Genomic DNA, 17,423 nt, shown 5'->3' on the forward strand with positions numbered 1-17,423 from the left:
TACATTTATGTTTCAAAGAATATAAATTCTAATAAAATCATCATTATGAGATTTGTATCGTACTTAGGTACTGGACACTTCTGCATTCCGAATTCAAAACCTCTCTACTTACTGGAGACTTGTGATCTTTATCCGGTATTATTAACTTACTGGAGACTTTTTGAAGATGTAATGGCGACTTTACGTATCATTTTTGAGAAAATTGCTTATTCATCCAGGTCGACGATGCAGCAGTACAACAAGCAGATAATGACGCTGCTGTTCCAGCGTCTCTCGTCCTCCAAGACTACGAAGTACGTGCGCGGTCTGATCGCGTTCCTGGGCTTCTTCGCCGCGCACTTCGGCGCCGACCAGCTCATAGACTTGGTGGACTCCGTGCAGACCAAGTGAGTATAGAGATCTCGTATCATACCATTACCGTAACAGCAACATGTCCGGCAAAAATGTATTCTTTGTATAAAAAAAGTATAAAGGCGCGGCCACATGTAAATCGCTCGACGCTCGTTTCCAGTGTCAAATCTGGTCACGTGACATATAGCGATAAAGCTGAAAATGAGCTTTATCGCTGGAAAAAATACCTCTTCAATTTCGGCTTTCGGCAATTTATATATTTTGTTCAGAATGATATTAGAAATCACTTCCTTTCTTGCCAGACACTTTGTAGTGTTATGTTGCAACTTCCTGCCAGACAACTTTAAACTATGTACGATTGATTAGACGCTTGATAAAAGCATTTTATAACCAAATAAATATTCCCTCGTTAGAACAGTCCTTCTTGTGTCAGAATATCAGTGCTTAGCTCCTATGAGCTATGTCGACCACTGAGTCATGGCCCTTTCGCTGTATTGCAGCGCACATAGACAATATAAAAATGTTTATTTTTAAGTTAGGACCGTTCTTTTTTAATTTCTGTGATTTTGATTGTGTGTGTTTGCAATAACAAATGAACGTTTTATCTGTCTTACTTTTCTTTATCTACTCTCCCATAAAAAAAATATTAGCGTGAACGAAATAAGACATTACGAGGTTTTAATTTCCCATACAACAAACATAAAAAAAATGGCAAAGCAATTTAAATCTTGTTTATGGAATAAAGTCAAACTAAAACAAAAAAGAAGCAAAATAAAATTTATCTTGTTACAATGGCATAGGTCCCTAATTTCCCTTGAACTTATTGTGTGCATTACATTGCACATTTGGGTCGCGTTAGGTTAAGGTCCTAACCGTAAAATCTTGGACTTTACGTCGTGACGTGATGTTAATTCTCCCGAGTTTGTACAGCATGTTCGCGATGTACGTGGAACGTGTCCTAATCCCGGACCTGCAGAAGGTCAGCGGCGCGTTGGAAAGGAAGGCGGCCGCCGTCGGCTGCGTCAAGCTGCTGTGCGAGGCCGGCCACTTCCGGCAGGGCGCGCTGGCCCCGCTCTGGCCAAAACTCTTGCAGGTAAGGATTTTGATCACGCGAGATTTATAATACTTTTTTTGGATAGCTTGGGTACGGTGACATTTGCTTTTGTTCTATTCCACGCCATGAATGTTTCAGGCCAATATTTCATAAAAAATATAAGTACTTTTATCACAAAAAAAAATTATCTCCATTTATATTGTATTCCGATCCAATTTATGACAAGCGTGAACAAAGACGCCATTAACCCGACCATAGACATTTAGTGATGTGAAAACCAGGAACCTATTGCAAAATAATTAATCTGTTCAGTAAATCGATTATTTATTAATTGAATAGATTGTCTATTTTATTATTTACAATACATGATTTAATTCCAAAGACTGTTTATTCAATTATAAAAGCAGTAACTATTTTTTAATTTTAAGGAAAATAAATAAAAATTGCTTGTTCATCCGCGCATTAATCGATTTTTGAAATGTCAAATTTTCTACCATCTCTACGATAGTCTATGCTACTACAGATTATACACGTTTCAATCAAGAAATAACGTCAGACTTTGACGAAGATTTTTCAAATGAAAAATAAATATTGAAATCAAGTGAGTTTTGGTGAAAAAAGTGATTAGACATCTAGTTAAGAGACACGAATTATAGATAAATGTGTTATTGATTCGATCCAGTCAGTGTTTATACAAGAATTTTGATGAAATCGGTTTGTTTACACTATTAATAGATTGGGTAGGCATAACGTATAGCTGAACATATTTCGTAATAATAAACACAAATCACTTAAAAATATATTAATTTGTTATAAAACTAATAAGATAAATTTTAATCTCGTCAACTTTCATCGCCTAAAAGGGAGCTCTAGAGCTTGACTTTGCTTATCGACCGAATCGATTCCACAATTTTGTCAAATCGTTTGACTCGCGTCATCTGCCAATTAGTACCAGAGCAAAGGGCCTTGAATGCGTCTTTGTTTTGAGTGTTTCGTATTGTTTGATGTTTTGAGCTGTTACTTGGTCATTGAATTTCGTTATAACGGTTTTTGTTATTTTTTTTATCGTTATTAGTTTTGATATAGTGCCAAAAAAGACCGCATGGTTTGTGAGATCCCGATAGACAAGCAAAAACACTTGCTATACGGGCAAAGCCCAAACAACATATAATCAATCACTAATAAAATCGAGTACACACCCTTAGCATATTAATCGAAAATCACAAAAAATCGATTCGAATTTACATTGTCACAACTCTTTAATTGCTTAATGACATGTGTCAGCGTGGTTTACTAATATGTTGCATAAAATCGAATCTCATAATTTCCTTTCTCATAACAACCTTTAGCTGAATCATCATATCACCGAATTACTTTTCGCATATATTTTTTAAAGCAGAATATTAACATCACATAATATCGATGAGAATAATATTTATATGTTCGAACAGTTGCTACGCAGAAATACATATCTCATAATATTACTTTGCATAAGGATAATAAAAAGCAGAATAAAACTTTACCAAACATTAATTGCAATTAAATTACGGTTATTATTTAAGCAGCAGTAAGATTCTGTCGCTTCGCCGGCCGCTGCCGCGGCACGCTCGTTTCACTCGCTCGGCTCGCGCGCTGTTGTGGTCGCAGTTCTGACCTAACCCAACCTACTATGTAGCTGCTGTTCTGTTCTGGCGCTTTGCCTGTTGATGTAACAGCACGCTTACTTTGCTGGCCTTACTTTAACCTTAACCCATTCTAATGGTAGCTGTTAGTTCTTTTTGAAAATACAATAGTACAAACTAGTATTTTGCTATGCCATTATGCCATATAAACATCGGCGATACTAATGTTCTGCTATTTAATATTCTGCAGAAGTATATTTGGCGATAAGAATGTTCTGCTATTTAATATTCTGAGAAATGACTATTATTCGAACTGATAATTATGCAAAGTAATGATTATGCAAAAGTATAATTCGGCAAAAAAAATATGACATACCTGTTATGCGAAGTGTATTTCGGAGAAACGATATTATGCAAGATACCCAGCTATCCGGCGTTCCGCGACAAATAGACATAGGGTAAGGTGAACGTACGAGTGCTCGTCACTGTTCCACCAGTTTACCTTAAACACTACAATAGAACTCTAGAGGCTTTCCAGCATGTCTTTGCGAACACTAGTTACCATGTCGGTGTGTTTTCAGGCGCTGATCTCGCTGTTCGAGCTACCAACGGACGACACGGCGCTGCCGGACGACCACTTCGTGGAAGTAGACGACGCGCCCGGCTACCAGGCGCAGTACGCGCAGCTGGCCTGCGCACGCGGCGCCAACACAGACCCGCTCTCCGGTACGTAACTGATAAGACGACTTGACCGGCTTGACGGGCTTGATTCCCGGCCGAGCAGATATTTGTATGAATATTTAATATGAATGTTTCTCGGGTCTTGGATGTTTAATATGTATTTAAGTATGTATGTATTTATGTATATATTATCTATATACTATCAAGAACTCGGATGTAATCAAAATATGTACAAAACTTTGCCATTTCACTTACACAGTAATGTAACAAAGAAGTTATTCTATTTTCATACTTCTAAGTCTAGAAATGAGAAATTCTTCAAAAGCTTCACCCCCTTAGGGGATGAATAGTAAAAATCCTTTCTTAGTGCTCACTTACATCATAAAAAGAACCCTGTACCAAATTCCAAGTTTCTAGCCCCAGCGGTTTGGCTGTGGGTTGATCTATAAGTCAGTCAGTCAGTTTCTTCTTTTATATATATAGATATAATAAATAAATAAATAATTTATTGAATCAGGTGTTACTTTGCGGAGGTCCATATCAATGAACTAAAAGAATTTCCTTGCTCACCCGCGACCTTACGATAGCTAAGCTTATGCAAAATATGCGTGTTCATGCAGTTCCTCCACCTCCACACTGTAAGAACACACACAAATCACATAAACCCATCTTACACCACCACCACACCACACTGACACGTTTCGAACTCAAACAGAGCTCATCTTCAGAGTAATACAACCGTACACCATGCTACCAGTTGTTAGACTAACAAACCACAACCGCCGTTTTAATTTGTCACTGTAACTCCCCAAGTACCCACATATATTTTATCAAACAAAACAAAAATCCCACAAATTATTAATAAATTTTAACCGTCCTTCAAAACTACCTTGATTTTTATTTATTTACTGTCAAGGCATGTTTTATTAACTACCATTGCTGAAATTAGATCCAAGCCGTAGCAAGGGAGATGAAACTAAATTTACCTGCTCATTAATAATAGACCCCATACTGTTGTACCTAATTATTTCCATGCATTCTAAAACATCGAGACGAAACCCCTTGCCACAATAATGAAACACTTCATACGAATCTGAGTCCGATAAAGAATGATTTAATTCTAACAGATGTTTGGCTAAATTCGATCTATCAGGATGCTCATTCCTATATGCCGAAACATGCTCTTTAAATCTAGCATTAAAACTGCGACCTGTCTTACCCACATATACTTTACTGCAGTCATTACAAGTGAGCTTGTATACACCCGATCTTGTTCCTTTATCCACCTTCTCTTTGTGGTTACAAAGTTTGGAGTACAAAGAGTTATTAGTCTTAAAGGCTACCTTGATGTTGTTTGATTTTAAAATACCATAAATTCTATCAGACAAACGACCAACGTATGAAATGCGAAGGCAACACGGCGTAAAGCATGCTATTCACTACCTGTGCCTGCTTCTTCTGAACCAAACTATTTACCATTGGTTTAGTATAACCATTAGACATCGCTATCTGATAAATAGTATTTAACTCTAAATCAAAATGTTCCCTAGAAAGAGGTACATTAACAATCTATGTACATAACCATGAAAAGCTGCTAATTTATGCTGCCACGGGTGATTAGATGATGCTGGTATCACGGCATCTGTGTACGTGGGCTTTCGGTAAATTTTGAATTGGTGTTTATTATTAAATCTAGTAATTGTCAAATCCAAAAAGTTTAACGAAATTTTTCTTCTAATTCTTTTTTGAATTTTATTTTAACATGTTTGTTATTCAAACCATTCACAAACAAATCGAGCTGTCTCATACTTCCCCTCCAAGTCCTTCAACATAGAATTAAATCATCAACGTACCTATAATAATACACAATATTATTATTACCCAAAATGTACCGATTCTCAAAGGAATCCGTAAAAATATCTGCCATTAATGGACTCAGAGGTGATCCCATTGCCAAACCATCACTCTGTAAATAATGCTGTCCATTAAACCTTAAGTAATTTTGCTTCATGCATAAAGTTACCAAATTAATTAATTCACAAACCTCCCCAGGATGTAAACGCTTCCTTTCCAAATGGTTTTTAAGAATAACTACTGTCTCACACAAACAACAACACCAAATGACAAACATTCCTCTCAGCACATCCTCGCATATCTCTGGTGGAAGCTCAGGCTAAGGGGTCATCCATAAAGTACGTCACACATTAGGGGGGGGGGGGGAGTCAAAACTAGTGTGACGTACTTTATGGATGGCCCCTAATAGAGGGAAAGGCGGAATTGAAAAACGATATCGATTGATTTACTGTCATTCGCAGCAAATGGAAAATCGTCCACTTGAAATGACCATTTTGAATTTGGACCAAAATGAATATCAAAGTGAATTTTGTCAAAATATGTGCTAAAAAATATTTATTACCAAATTTATTTTTGTTGTAAATTAATTAAACCCAAATGAAATATTGTTCATTATAAATTAGGAGCAAAAGTGAATGTTGTCTAATTCAAGTCTTAACTTAATATGTAAGCCCAAAACAAATGATTTCGGGTGGAACATATTTACAATTCGTCATATTTCTAAGTGTATGTAAGTACAAGTGGTCATATTTTTTTCGGCATACATCAAATTTGTCAATTTTACCACAGGACAAAGTTTCATTTTCGACGATGTTCAGAATAGACAATTTTCCCTGTTGATGTATTTCAAATTGTATTTTTTTGCTTTGCCGTATAATTTCGAGTAGTCTGTTTTCCATTTGTACCAAATGACAGTAAATTTATCGATTCTGTAAGGATACAATTTCATATACGATAGATAACACTTCTTTTATATTACTACTCTAATTAGCTATGGATAACGGCTAAACATACTAATTAAAATACAATGTTGAAAAATTTATGAAAACGATTTAAAAGCAACACATTCAACGGGACAGTTGTTAAATAGCGAAACACTCGTTTTCTAAACACGCGACTACAGTCAAGGGCAAAGATACGACACGGCCAAAGTTGCAAAAATATGTATACACGACCTTAATGTTACGTGCATAAAGTCGTGTATACATATTTTTGCAACTTTGGCCGTGTCGATAACTTTGCCCTTGACTGTAGTCGCGTGTTTAGAAAACGAGTGTTTCGAAAGTGAATGTTTGGCTTTTATTTTAATTACACTTAAACCAGGGGCTAACGAAGTGGAATTTTGATTCCAACTTCATATCTTGCCATCCCGCTCAGGCTTATATTATTTAATATGAGAGTGAAAGGGACGCTACGATACGAACTTCGAATTTCGTGGTAGCGACCAGTTAGCTAATGTCGTTCGGAACTCGATGCAAAATATTGGTTTTCTTTTCTTTCTCATTTAAATAGCGATTGCTATTCCAGCCGTGACTACGTAATATAAATCTTTTCTCAAAAATGGTTAAGAAAAAAAACTTATATTTTTTTTTCTCACAATATATTTTTATGAAATCTAATTTTATTCCAATAAAACTTTTTGCTTTCCCGTCTTTTTTCAGTTGAGAAAAAAATGCAGGTGTATTTTTCCACCGAAAGCACTACAAGCTGTGTCAGATGCAGTAAAAAAAGTCCGGAGTTCCAACAAAATAACTAATACCGGCCATTTGAGCCAACTCACTCACGACTTTTGCCAACTTTTCCATGGCCGATTTAACTCTTTAAAAAGTTAAAAACTCAACAATAATGGAATTAGCATGTGACGTTACTGTCGAGTTAGCGAGCCAGCAATCTTTTTTCACTTTTTTAATTTTTCGCTGACCATATACTATGCACTTCGCCTTTTGATATGTAAAGAATAATGTCAACTTTTACGGATATTGTTGAGAAAAAAATTAAAAGCGTTTATAAGATGTTGAACTCGATCTCTTCTGTGCAGTGATCACGGACCCGCAGCGCTTCCTAGCCGAGAACTTGGGCGCTCTGTCCCGCGCCACGCCGGGGCTGCTGCCGCCGCGGCTGGCTGCCCTCGACGAGCCCCACAGAAACGCTCTGCAAGGCTACCTTCAGCGGTACAGCGTGCAGATCTGCTGAGTTGACACGCACGGATGCTGATGCCAGGTGTAAAGATATGCCACTTAATATATGGAGTTCCTTCCTCTCTGCACGCGTTGTTCGCACTGCGAAAATATATATTTGGTGACACAAAATTTGGCCCACCCTACATACAAAATTACCTGTTACTGCATACATTTGAAGGACAGATTTTTTGCCGCTCAGTATTTTAAGCGTAATGTACCCACACCACAATAGTAAGCGATACAGAAAACGGGTGAGAATAAGTTAATTGTTAAAAAAATCATTTTTAATTCATGCTTTTTTGCTTACTGTACTTTTTGTTGACTGTACTTGCATTGTCATACACACTAAATTTCCGCACCATATTTCAAGTCGATGCCATTAACCGTTGAGGAGTTTCGTCCTGCAGAGACGATCTTGGCCAGACCACCAGGATGTCTTACCAGATTATTGTATTGTCACCTGATTTACATAAGTATGCCAAATTACAAATCAGTCCGACCACTGAAAGTGGGTCAAATTCAACTGGTAAGATTTGACTCGCATATACATACAGACATACCATTGGCGTGGCGACAGATAATTCCGTGGTAAAGCCGAAGCAAAGATCGCTTACATCTTTTATAAATTCACACACACACACACAAACATCACGCCTGTATTCCCGCACGAAACAGAGCACACGAAACGTTACCGCTTCGGTGCCACTTTTAGGGCCCTCGCCCACGGCATCTTTTTGTAGCGATGCTGTCGCGCGTTTTGTAAATGCTCGACAGCATCGCTACTAACGCGCGTTAGTCGCATTGGCAACGCGCTACAGAAGCGAGGGTGTGAAGGGGGGGAAGGTGAAGCGCGACAGTAGCGCGTTTGCATCGCGACTGTATCGTGGTTATGCGGGCGAGGGTACACAGCCAGCGACCGCATCGCGACTGTATCTATGCGAACGCGCGACAGCATCGCTACAAAAAGTCACCGTGGGCCTTAGCAATTTTAGGTTTTAAGTTTGACAAAAACGGTACAATAGTGACAGGTTGCTAGCCTGTCGCCTACGGTACACCTTAACCTATATCCTCAGTCGCCTCTTACGACATCCACGGAAGAAATGGAGAGGTGTAATTCTAACCCGACACCACACGGGTTTGTTATATTTTGTAAATATTAGGCAAGCCGGTGGGAACAGGGTTCTATGGACGCTCCGCCACTCAGCACGCATACATTGCAAGTTCAATAAAAGCTTGTAAAATTAAATGGTACGCAATAGGCAATATTTGTTCTCACATTGGTCTTCCCATCTGTTAACAGTCCGAACAAGTGTGCAGTATCATGTTATCAGTTGCAAAAACTAAATTTTTCTTTCAGTTTTATTTTATTAAAATCTATGTCGTACGATATGTGCAAAATTGTAAACGATCGTTATTTTGCTCACTTGTAATTGTTACGAACTAACCATACCGGTATAATATGTAAAATAACATAAGCGTTTATAAATTCATATTTGTTATGTTCCTCGAAGTAATGTTATTCTTATGCCATCATATGTGATTTCTTCTTTTTTTACATATAAGAAACACGACGACGAAGTGTTAGTAAATTTTACAATGTGTAATTTATGTTTTACTAACCTGCGTAGGGCAGAAGTACAGGTTTTGGCCACCTTAAGCCCGTTTTTGGCCAGTTGACATTTGCAGCCATATATAAAAAGTTATAGTATTAAAATAATATGTTTAGTAAGTTTTCAAAAGTTTATACTGAAACGATTAAAGTTCATAATGTTTTTTTTAAATAGCCTATATAGTGTCCCACTGCTGGGCAAAGGCCTCCCACTTTCTCCTTCCACTCGTCTCTGGCTTCAGCAAAATGTTGCCAGTCCGGCTGGAATCGCTCCTAATGATTTATTACTATTAATTTATTTCAATCGTATATTTAAAAAATAAATGGCCATAAACGGTACAGCGGCCACAAACGGTACTTCTGCCCTACAAATGGGATGGATATTATGTAATGCATGATAAGTATAAGAGAAATAAGAATGTGATATTTCTATGAGCTAGAAGCTTGTTTTATTTGTCATAAAAACCCATACCATAGCGTAACAAGTATGTTCTAAAAAAGGCCGCCGGTGTGTTCGGGTTACTTGGTACGATTGTGGACATTTAAGCGTCGAGACAAAAAGTTCCCTCATTATTAGTAATTCTTACGCTATGAACAGTCAACTGCAAAGAGCTCTTCTAGATCAATGCGGACAAAAGTACAAAAACACGATTTCCGAGGTTATGTTTACATGGTTTTGCTAACTTTGACCGTATACATTTGTATTGCTAGACTTCAAACTCAGATATGTCCAACTCTATGAATTTCAAGAATTAACGTCATGCTCCCTGGAAATCCCAGTGTCTGTTTTGTGATTTTTTTAAGACATAAAGCTGATGTACGCATTATGTACCGAATTAGAACCTATTTAAAAAAATGTACCTCAATATAATCGAGAGTAAAATTAATTGAATTTGGGGTTGTTGTAGAGCAACTCTCCAGCAACCACAAAATTAAATTTAAGAAATTCCACATGGATATTTACTTTTTCAGTAAACAAAAGGCAAAAAATTTAATTAATTGTACTCTCGATTATATTGAGGTACATTTTTAGGGTTCCGGAGCCAAAATGGTAAAAACGGAACCCTTATAGTTTCGCTATGTCTGTCTGTCTGTCCGTCCACGGCTTTGTTCAGGGACACTATCAATGCTAGAAAGCTGTAATTTTGCACGAATATATATGTAACCTATGCCGACAAAATGGTACAATAATATTTTTTTTTAGAATATGTACTTCCCATAGACGTAAAGTGGGGGTGATTTTTTTTTCTCGTCCAACCTTGTAGTGTGGGGTATCGGTGGATAGATCTTTTAAAACCATTAGAGGGTTGCTAAGACGATTTTTTTATTCAGTGATTTGTTTGCGAAATATTCAACTTTAAAGTGCAAATTTTCATTAAAATCGAGGACGCTCCCCTCTAAAATCTAAACCGGTGGGTGGAAAAATTTGAAAAAAATTCAGGATTCAGGAAAGTATATCAAACTTACAAGGAAAACTATAACGGTTAAGTTTGCTTGAAAATTATTAGTAGTTTAAAAGTAAATAGCAGCCTAAGGTATAAAATTGTACCTAAACTTGGAAGATTCCGTATAAAATACGAAATCCTTAGACAAATATTACTTAATTTTTTCGTAATGGCTACGGAACCCTATTTTGGGCGTGCCGACACGCTCTTGGCCGGTTTTTTTAAGTAGGTACTAATTCGGTACATATTGCGTACATCAGCTTTATGTCTTAAAAAATCACAAAACAGACAGTGGGGTTTCCAGGGAGCATGCCGTGAAATTTAGGAACACATTTGTAGTTGTCTGTACATACTTTTAAGCTTAATTAAATTGAATAGTACAAAATCCTGTTTTCTCAAGATCTATGTTCAAACATTAAATTAATCGAGATTTTAAAACATTTTTGACCGATAGTTCTCACCGGGATTTGAACTGTCGTCAAGCCATTGACATAATATTATAGCAGCGATATTGTTTTCGCGAGGGGTTGGCTGGGTACAGTCAAGGGCATAGATATCGACACGGCCAAAGTTGCAAAAATATGTAAACACGGTCTTAATGTTAAGTGCCCTTGCGATATCTTTGCCCTTGACTGTATGTACTCTTTGGTGTAATTGCAACACTGAAGATGCGGGTTCAACTCTCGAAAATCTTAGATTTTTTTAAACTGGTGTACGGCATAAAGTAAATAAGTAAAAAATAAAGGGTATTTACACGATGGCACCACTTCAATACTGGTTTAATTTTGGTCACTGCGTGTAAGAAAGAAAGGCTTTTTGGAGGTAGCTGTGTAATAAACTTGACTAATTAATTTAAAGAGCCCGAAATCTGCAAAAACTTTAGTATAAGGAAATAAGGTGCATTTTAGACTGAGCGAGAGATGTTAGTTAGAAATGTAAATGTGTAGATAGTGATGTATGTATGTCTATGAGAGGTGAATATATGAAATTAATGGAAAGTGTAACTTTTCTGTAATCTGTAATAACACAGAAGAGCAGTGAGTGTTTGATTGTTTATTCAGCTCTTTCAAATTAACTTTTTTTGCTTACTTAAGCCGACAAACGAGCATTCGGCTCATAAATGAGCTGAGGTTATACCTCGCTCACAATACTCCTTACGTTCTGCTGATATTAAAGTACCTAGTTGTTATTTTGTTTAGCCTGCTATGCTTTGACTTGATATTTATAACCGATATATAACGAACTTCTCTGCCGTCATAACGAAAAGGGGCATAACTAAAACTCTTTTTGAAATTGAGTTAAATATATATTCAATACCAGGAAAATAAGTCGCATCTGTCTGATTTTCTGTACATTTCTTGGAGAAATCCTGTCAGAGATACCATTAGCCCAAATGCACAAATGATACTACTACAGATTTACTCCTAGATTCATTAACGCAAAGAGGCATATTTGGTTATGATTCAAATGCCTAGTTAAAAAGGTTCATTTCAGAGGTAATAAAAATAAAAGGGCCTATGTAGGCTTAATTTTTTAATGTTAAATGATGTTAATATTCAAATGGAAAGGCATAAGTAACATAAAATATGCCTATTTTTCCTAACATTTTATCCACTTGTCTATAATGTTAAAATGAAAAGGCACATTTTTTAGTTATGCCTTTACTACGTTGCAAGACTATTTTTACTATATTTATTTTGTTAATTAAAAACATGTCAAAACAAAAAAAACTTTCAACATTTTATTTAGTCGAGTTTAAAAAAATGTTAGATGTGCCCTTTCACATTTCGACGGCGGTATGTCAACCTATCCTTGAATACCGTGCAGACAGCAATAGACAAGAATAGATGCGAAATCTAAAATTGAGTGTAATATCTATCTTAAATAGGGGAATACGTATAGTTGAGCTTATTTTCATGCAAGTAGCTTGCCTGCTTGCATTGTATTGTACGAAGTAGTCAGTCTGCCAGTTACTTGCATAAAAATCAGCAAGTTAAGAGCATCTCAGTGACATTCTGTAAGTAAACGCTGTAAGCACGATCTGCAGTACAACCTTGTCTCAGTAAGTCATTATTGTTTTCATCAAAGAAGCTACTGGACCATTTTATTCTATGGTTTATGTCAATCCAATTTATAGAAAGGGTAAACAAAGACGCCATTAATCCGACCACAGACATTTAGTGATGTGAAAACCTAGAACCTGTTGCAAAATAATTAATCTGTTCAGTAAATCGATTAATTTATTAATTGAAAAGATCAAAGTATTTTTGTCTATTTTATTATTTACAATACTTGTTTTAATTCCAAAGACTGTTTATTCAATTATAAAAGCAGTAATTATTTTTTAATTTTAAAGTGAGTAATTAATAATCGCTTATTCAATCGATTTTTAAAATGTCAAGTTTTCCACCTTCTCTATGCTAGTCTATGCTACTACAGATTATATACGAGTTTTATTCAAAAAATAACGACAGATTCTGACGAAGATTTTTCAAATGAGAATTAGACTTTCCATAAATTGGATTGGCATAACGTATACTGCATTTTATTTGGTTCTACTGCAGGTCGGGCTTGTAGTGTTATGTTACAAAGTTGCAGTTTCCATCTATTCTTGTTGTAGTACCATGCGCCGCCCAGAGATTCTGGAATGTTAATAAATTAAAAAATGATTGTTGCTTATTAAAAAAAACTTGTCATTTAACAGTTTCAATGTGTTACATTAGCTCTCTGGAGACATATTAAACGATTCGACTCACGATTATTGTAAAAAAACACTCCGATAAGTTCTCAATCACAGTGTGGGGGAGCGCCATCGTCGTAAACGCACTCACCTATGAAAAAGATCTTGCGAAAATATCGAAACTAGTCGAACCATTCCTGACTTATGATCGTGAGTTGAACAGTTTAATGTAGTAGTTTTAATGTTGTACGGGTTACAACTCTTTTATTGGTGTTAATATTTTTATTCACTTCAATCATTGTAGTGCTGACGCCATAAGCGTGTTTGCCAGCTGTTATGTAAATTGAACGATATTTATTTTGCAATACTGAGTCAACTGACTGTCATTAGGCAATACAATGTTAACTTAATAATATTTTCTGAGGGTTCACATTGTATTGCAGAATTAATCAGGGTTAACACGCTATTGCAAAACATCGTCCAATTAATATTCTACTCAAAAGAAAAGCCAGGCCACTTGAGTTTCATTGATAAACGAAAATAGTAATTAAATATAATTATTTATTTCATTCGTGGTCTAAAACTGGTGTTATTAATACGACATCATTTACTTTTCATTCAATTAAATGTATTCAGATAAAAAAAATATATTTTACCAATGAAACTCTATGGTTTTTATGTTCTTTTGACTAGTATACATATTTTCAACTTTCTGTTTGTCCTGGTTTTTACGATATTTTTGTAAGTATCCATTGAATAAATGAATTTCAGTTTACTCTCCGTTTTAATGCAAAATAGTAGATTGTACAACGAGAGCATAAAACAAGCCATTTTACCCGAGGCGTTCATATAGCCACGTCGTGTGGATAGACACGTCGATGGGAAAATGGGTTTAATGCTCGAGTTTTACACTGCTTTTCACTTCGATTCAGAGGAAATTATATAGCAACCGTAAAAACAATTGTTCATTTGCTAGGTACCTTTTGTTTTTCATGGATTGCTATATAATTAAAGATTTTTAGTTTTATTGATTTATTTTGATTGATCTGATTGATTTTTAGTTTAAAAAATCTATATAAACTTATCTGTTTGTGGCTGGTGACACTTGATTACCTTGGTCTTAGACGAAGATTTTACTTTAAATAATTTAAAGAATCAGCACTATTTAGAGCATAACAACAGTGCATACCAAGTCATTTTATGTCGCCTACAACATTCAGCATAAACACGAACTTTACGGGCATGAGAAGTGAAAAATATTTTTAAGTCTATAGTAACTCTCAACAAAAGATCTATCCTGTCACTGTCACGTCGCACATGGTACATTAGTTGTATTGTATGGATAAAATCGGAAAGCAACTATCAACATTAAATAAAAAAAGTAACTGATTGGGTTGTATTTTATTACATTATTCGGCTAAGTAATAATTAGTTAAAACGTGGCAATCCATAGCAAAAGGGTCCTTATGGCAGGTATTGAGTTAAGCATAGATCCTAAATCAGTGTTAAATAAGCTATCTAATACAAAAAGAATCATGACCTTAACTCACATACCTTTTTTTTTCTCAATAACATTAAGGGGCTGTTTCACCATCATTTGATTAGTGTTAACTGACGGTTAAATGTGATGCCGTCTCCGTCTATTCGAACACAACAAATTATAGAGACGGCATCACATTTAACCGTCAGTTAACACTAATCAATGGATGGTGGAACAGCGCTTAAACCTTCTTACTTACACATGCTACTTCCTCTTTGTGCTAAGTATTAACATTTTTGAGGAATCGTTAAATTAAGTTTGAAGCTCATTTTAAGGATGTTCCCATTGGAAGTTACATAGATGATGATTGATTATGTATCTCAAGGTTCTTTGATACTCAGTTATGGTTTTGTTAATGTGACTTCCAGATCGTGAAAAGTTTGCTTTTGATTAGAGCAAGTCGCTTATAAGAACGAAATTAAGAAAAATTCGGACTGTTCTTTAATATGTTGTAATCTGAACCATTGTACATAGTTGGAGATAGATATGAATTTACATCTTAAGATTGGAATCAAATCATAAAGTTAACGAAATATACAATATTCTCTCATTAAAATGTCATAATTACTATATTTTTCACCTTACCCTATAACATTAACAATTTTCGTAGAAAGTATTAAGTGACTTCTAAATTACATTTATTCATATCGAAAATAAAAACTGAAACATGGATGAACAGAAAAACCCAGAAAAAGAGACCAGCGCTGGGAATCGTACCCAGGTCCTCAGCATTCCGTGCTGCATGCTATTCCCCTACACCGCCACTGGACAGTCCAGTGGCCCATGGGGTATAGGCGCGAAGGAACTCGTAAATAAAAAAGAGATTTCTTCGCGGCTGGTAGAGACGACTGAAGACCAGAGAAGGCAGGCACGAGGCAGCTATTTCCATCAACGTTTGAGCCCGGCCATTAACCTTTTAACCGCCACGGTCGGCCAAAGCCGACAAAAATAAATGTGTGATATTTAGTGTAGGCAATTTGTATATAAAACTCTGTTTATTCTATTATTCATTATAACTTTATTTACCACTAAAGGACTCGTGCTCCGTCTCACATCTGACAGCCACACGCCACAGATTGTGTTATGTCATAGGATATAAACATATCAAACATCCCCCGTTATGCTACACCTCACTCACCTTAGCTAATAAGTATAATAACAGTATTAATTAACTCAAATCAAAATCTCTTAAATGTAATGGCAATCTGGGCAGTCTGCCGGATCTTAGTCTCCTCTCTAAAAGATGATCAGAACATATAGCACTAACCTGCTGAATTTGTTGACCATCCTCTAACTGATTTCCTGCTAACACACTATCAGGTATACTGTCATATTTTAAAATAAATTTATTCTTACTGGGTCTCATATGCTTTTCATTTATCCTAACCAGATTACCATTTTATTTTTTTACAATGAAAGATCTAGGACCTTCCCCTTCCCTAATCACTTTGCCTGAACCCCACTCTTTATTTGGCAAATTTTGAATCAAGACATTATCCCCCAACCTAAAAGATTTCTTTACCTTTGCAGTTTTATTATATGAGATCCTAGATTTTTCTTTGTTTGACATCAATTGTTCTTTAACATTTATAGGTACTTGTTACAAGTAACAACCTACTCATTAACAATTCTGATGGACTATATTCTAACCCTGCTACAGGGGTTGTTCTGTAATGCAACAAAGCTACATTAAAATGAGAATGATCTTGTAAACATTTTTTTAACATATTCTTTACAATCCCCACTGCCTTTTCTGATAATCCATTCGACTGTGGAAACCTGGGGCTGGACTTTAATTAACTCAATATCAAACTTCTGAGAGAACTGTGCAAACTCGAAACTATTGAAGGGCATATTGTCACATACAATATATGTAATGTAGGCATTCCATGAACGCAAAAAATTAACTTTAATTTCTGAATTATGTTTCCAGCTGTTTTATTTTTTAAGGGTGCCACTTCAATCCATTTTGAGTAGTAATCTACTACAACTAAATAATCTTTTCCAGCAAAATGAGCAACATCTATTCCTAACTTATTAAAAGGCAGTTCAGGTATTTCATGAGACAATAGGGGTTGTTTAGGATTTGATGGTCTATACTTCTCACATGCCTTACATTTGGATACGAACTCTTCTATGTCTGCTGACATACCCGGCCAAAATAACAGCTTTCTAGCACGTTTTTTACACTTTACAATACCAGCATGACCTTCATGTACTATCAACATCATTTCTTGTATGCTTAGGAATAAGTATTCTATTTGTATAGAACACCAGCTTATCTTTTACAACTAAACAGTCTTTTAATGTATATAATTTTTTTAGCTCACTTCCAAGTATTTTTTTATCATTTTTTGGCCACTCAGAATTATACCATAATATAATTTGCTGAAGATTTGCACCCTGC

General features: G+C 35.9%; 1 protein-coding gene across 1 annotated transcript in view; it reads left to right on the forward strand.

Annotated features, from left to right (window-relative positions):
• The window catches only part of Cse1 (chromosome segregation 1), a 28,033-nt gene extending 13,782 nt beyond the window's left edge, over nt 1–14,251 (forward strand). Inside the window, 4 exon segments of the mRNA XM_074106671.1 lie at nt 219–386; nt 1,282–1,444; nt 3,609–3,753; nt 7,601–14,251. Of these exon segments, the coding sequence (XP_073962772.1) occupies nt 219–386; nt 1,282–1,444; nt 3,609–3,753; nt 7,601–7,755 (631 nt within the window). The 3' untranslated portion in view covers nt 7,756–14,251.
• The last annotated feature ends 3,172 nt before the right edge of the window (nt 14,252–17,423 follow it).

This window comes from Choristoneura fumiferana, chromosome 24 (genome assembly GCF_025370935.1).
Source record: "Choristoneura fumiferana chromosome 24, NRCan_CFum_1, whole genome shotgun sequence".
In the NCBI taxonomy this organism is placed as follows: Eukaryota; Metazoa; Arthropoda; class Insecta; order Lepidoptera; family Tortricidae; genus Choristoneura; species Choristoneura fumiferana.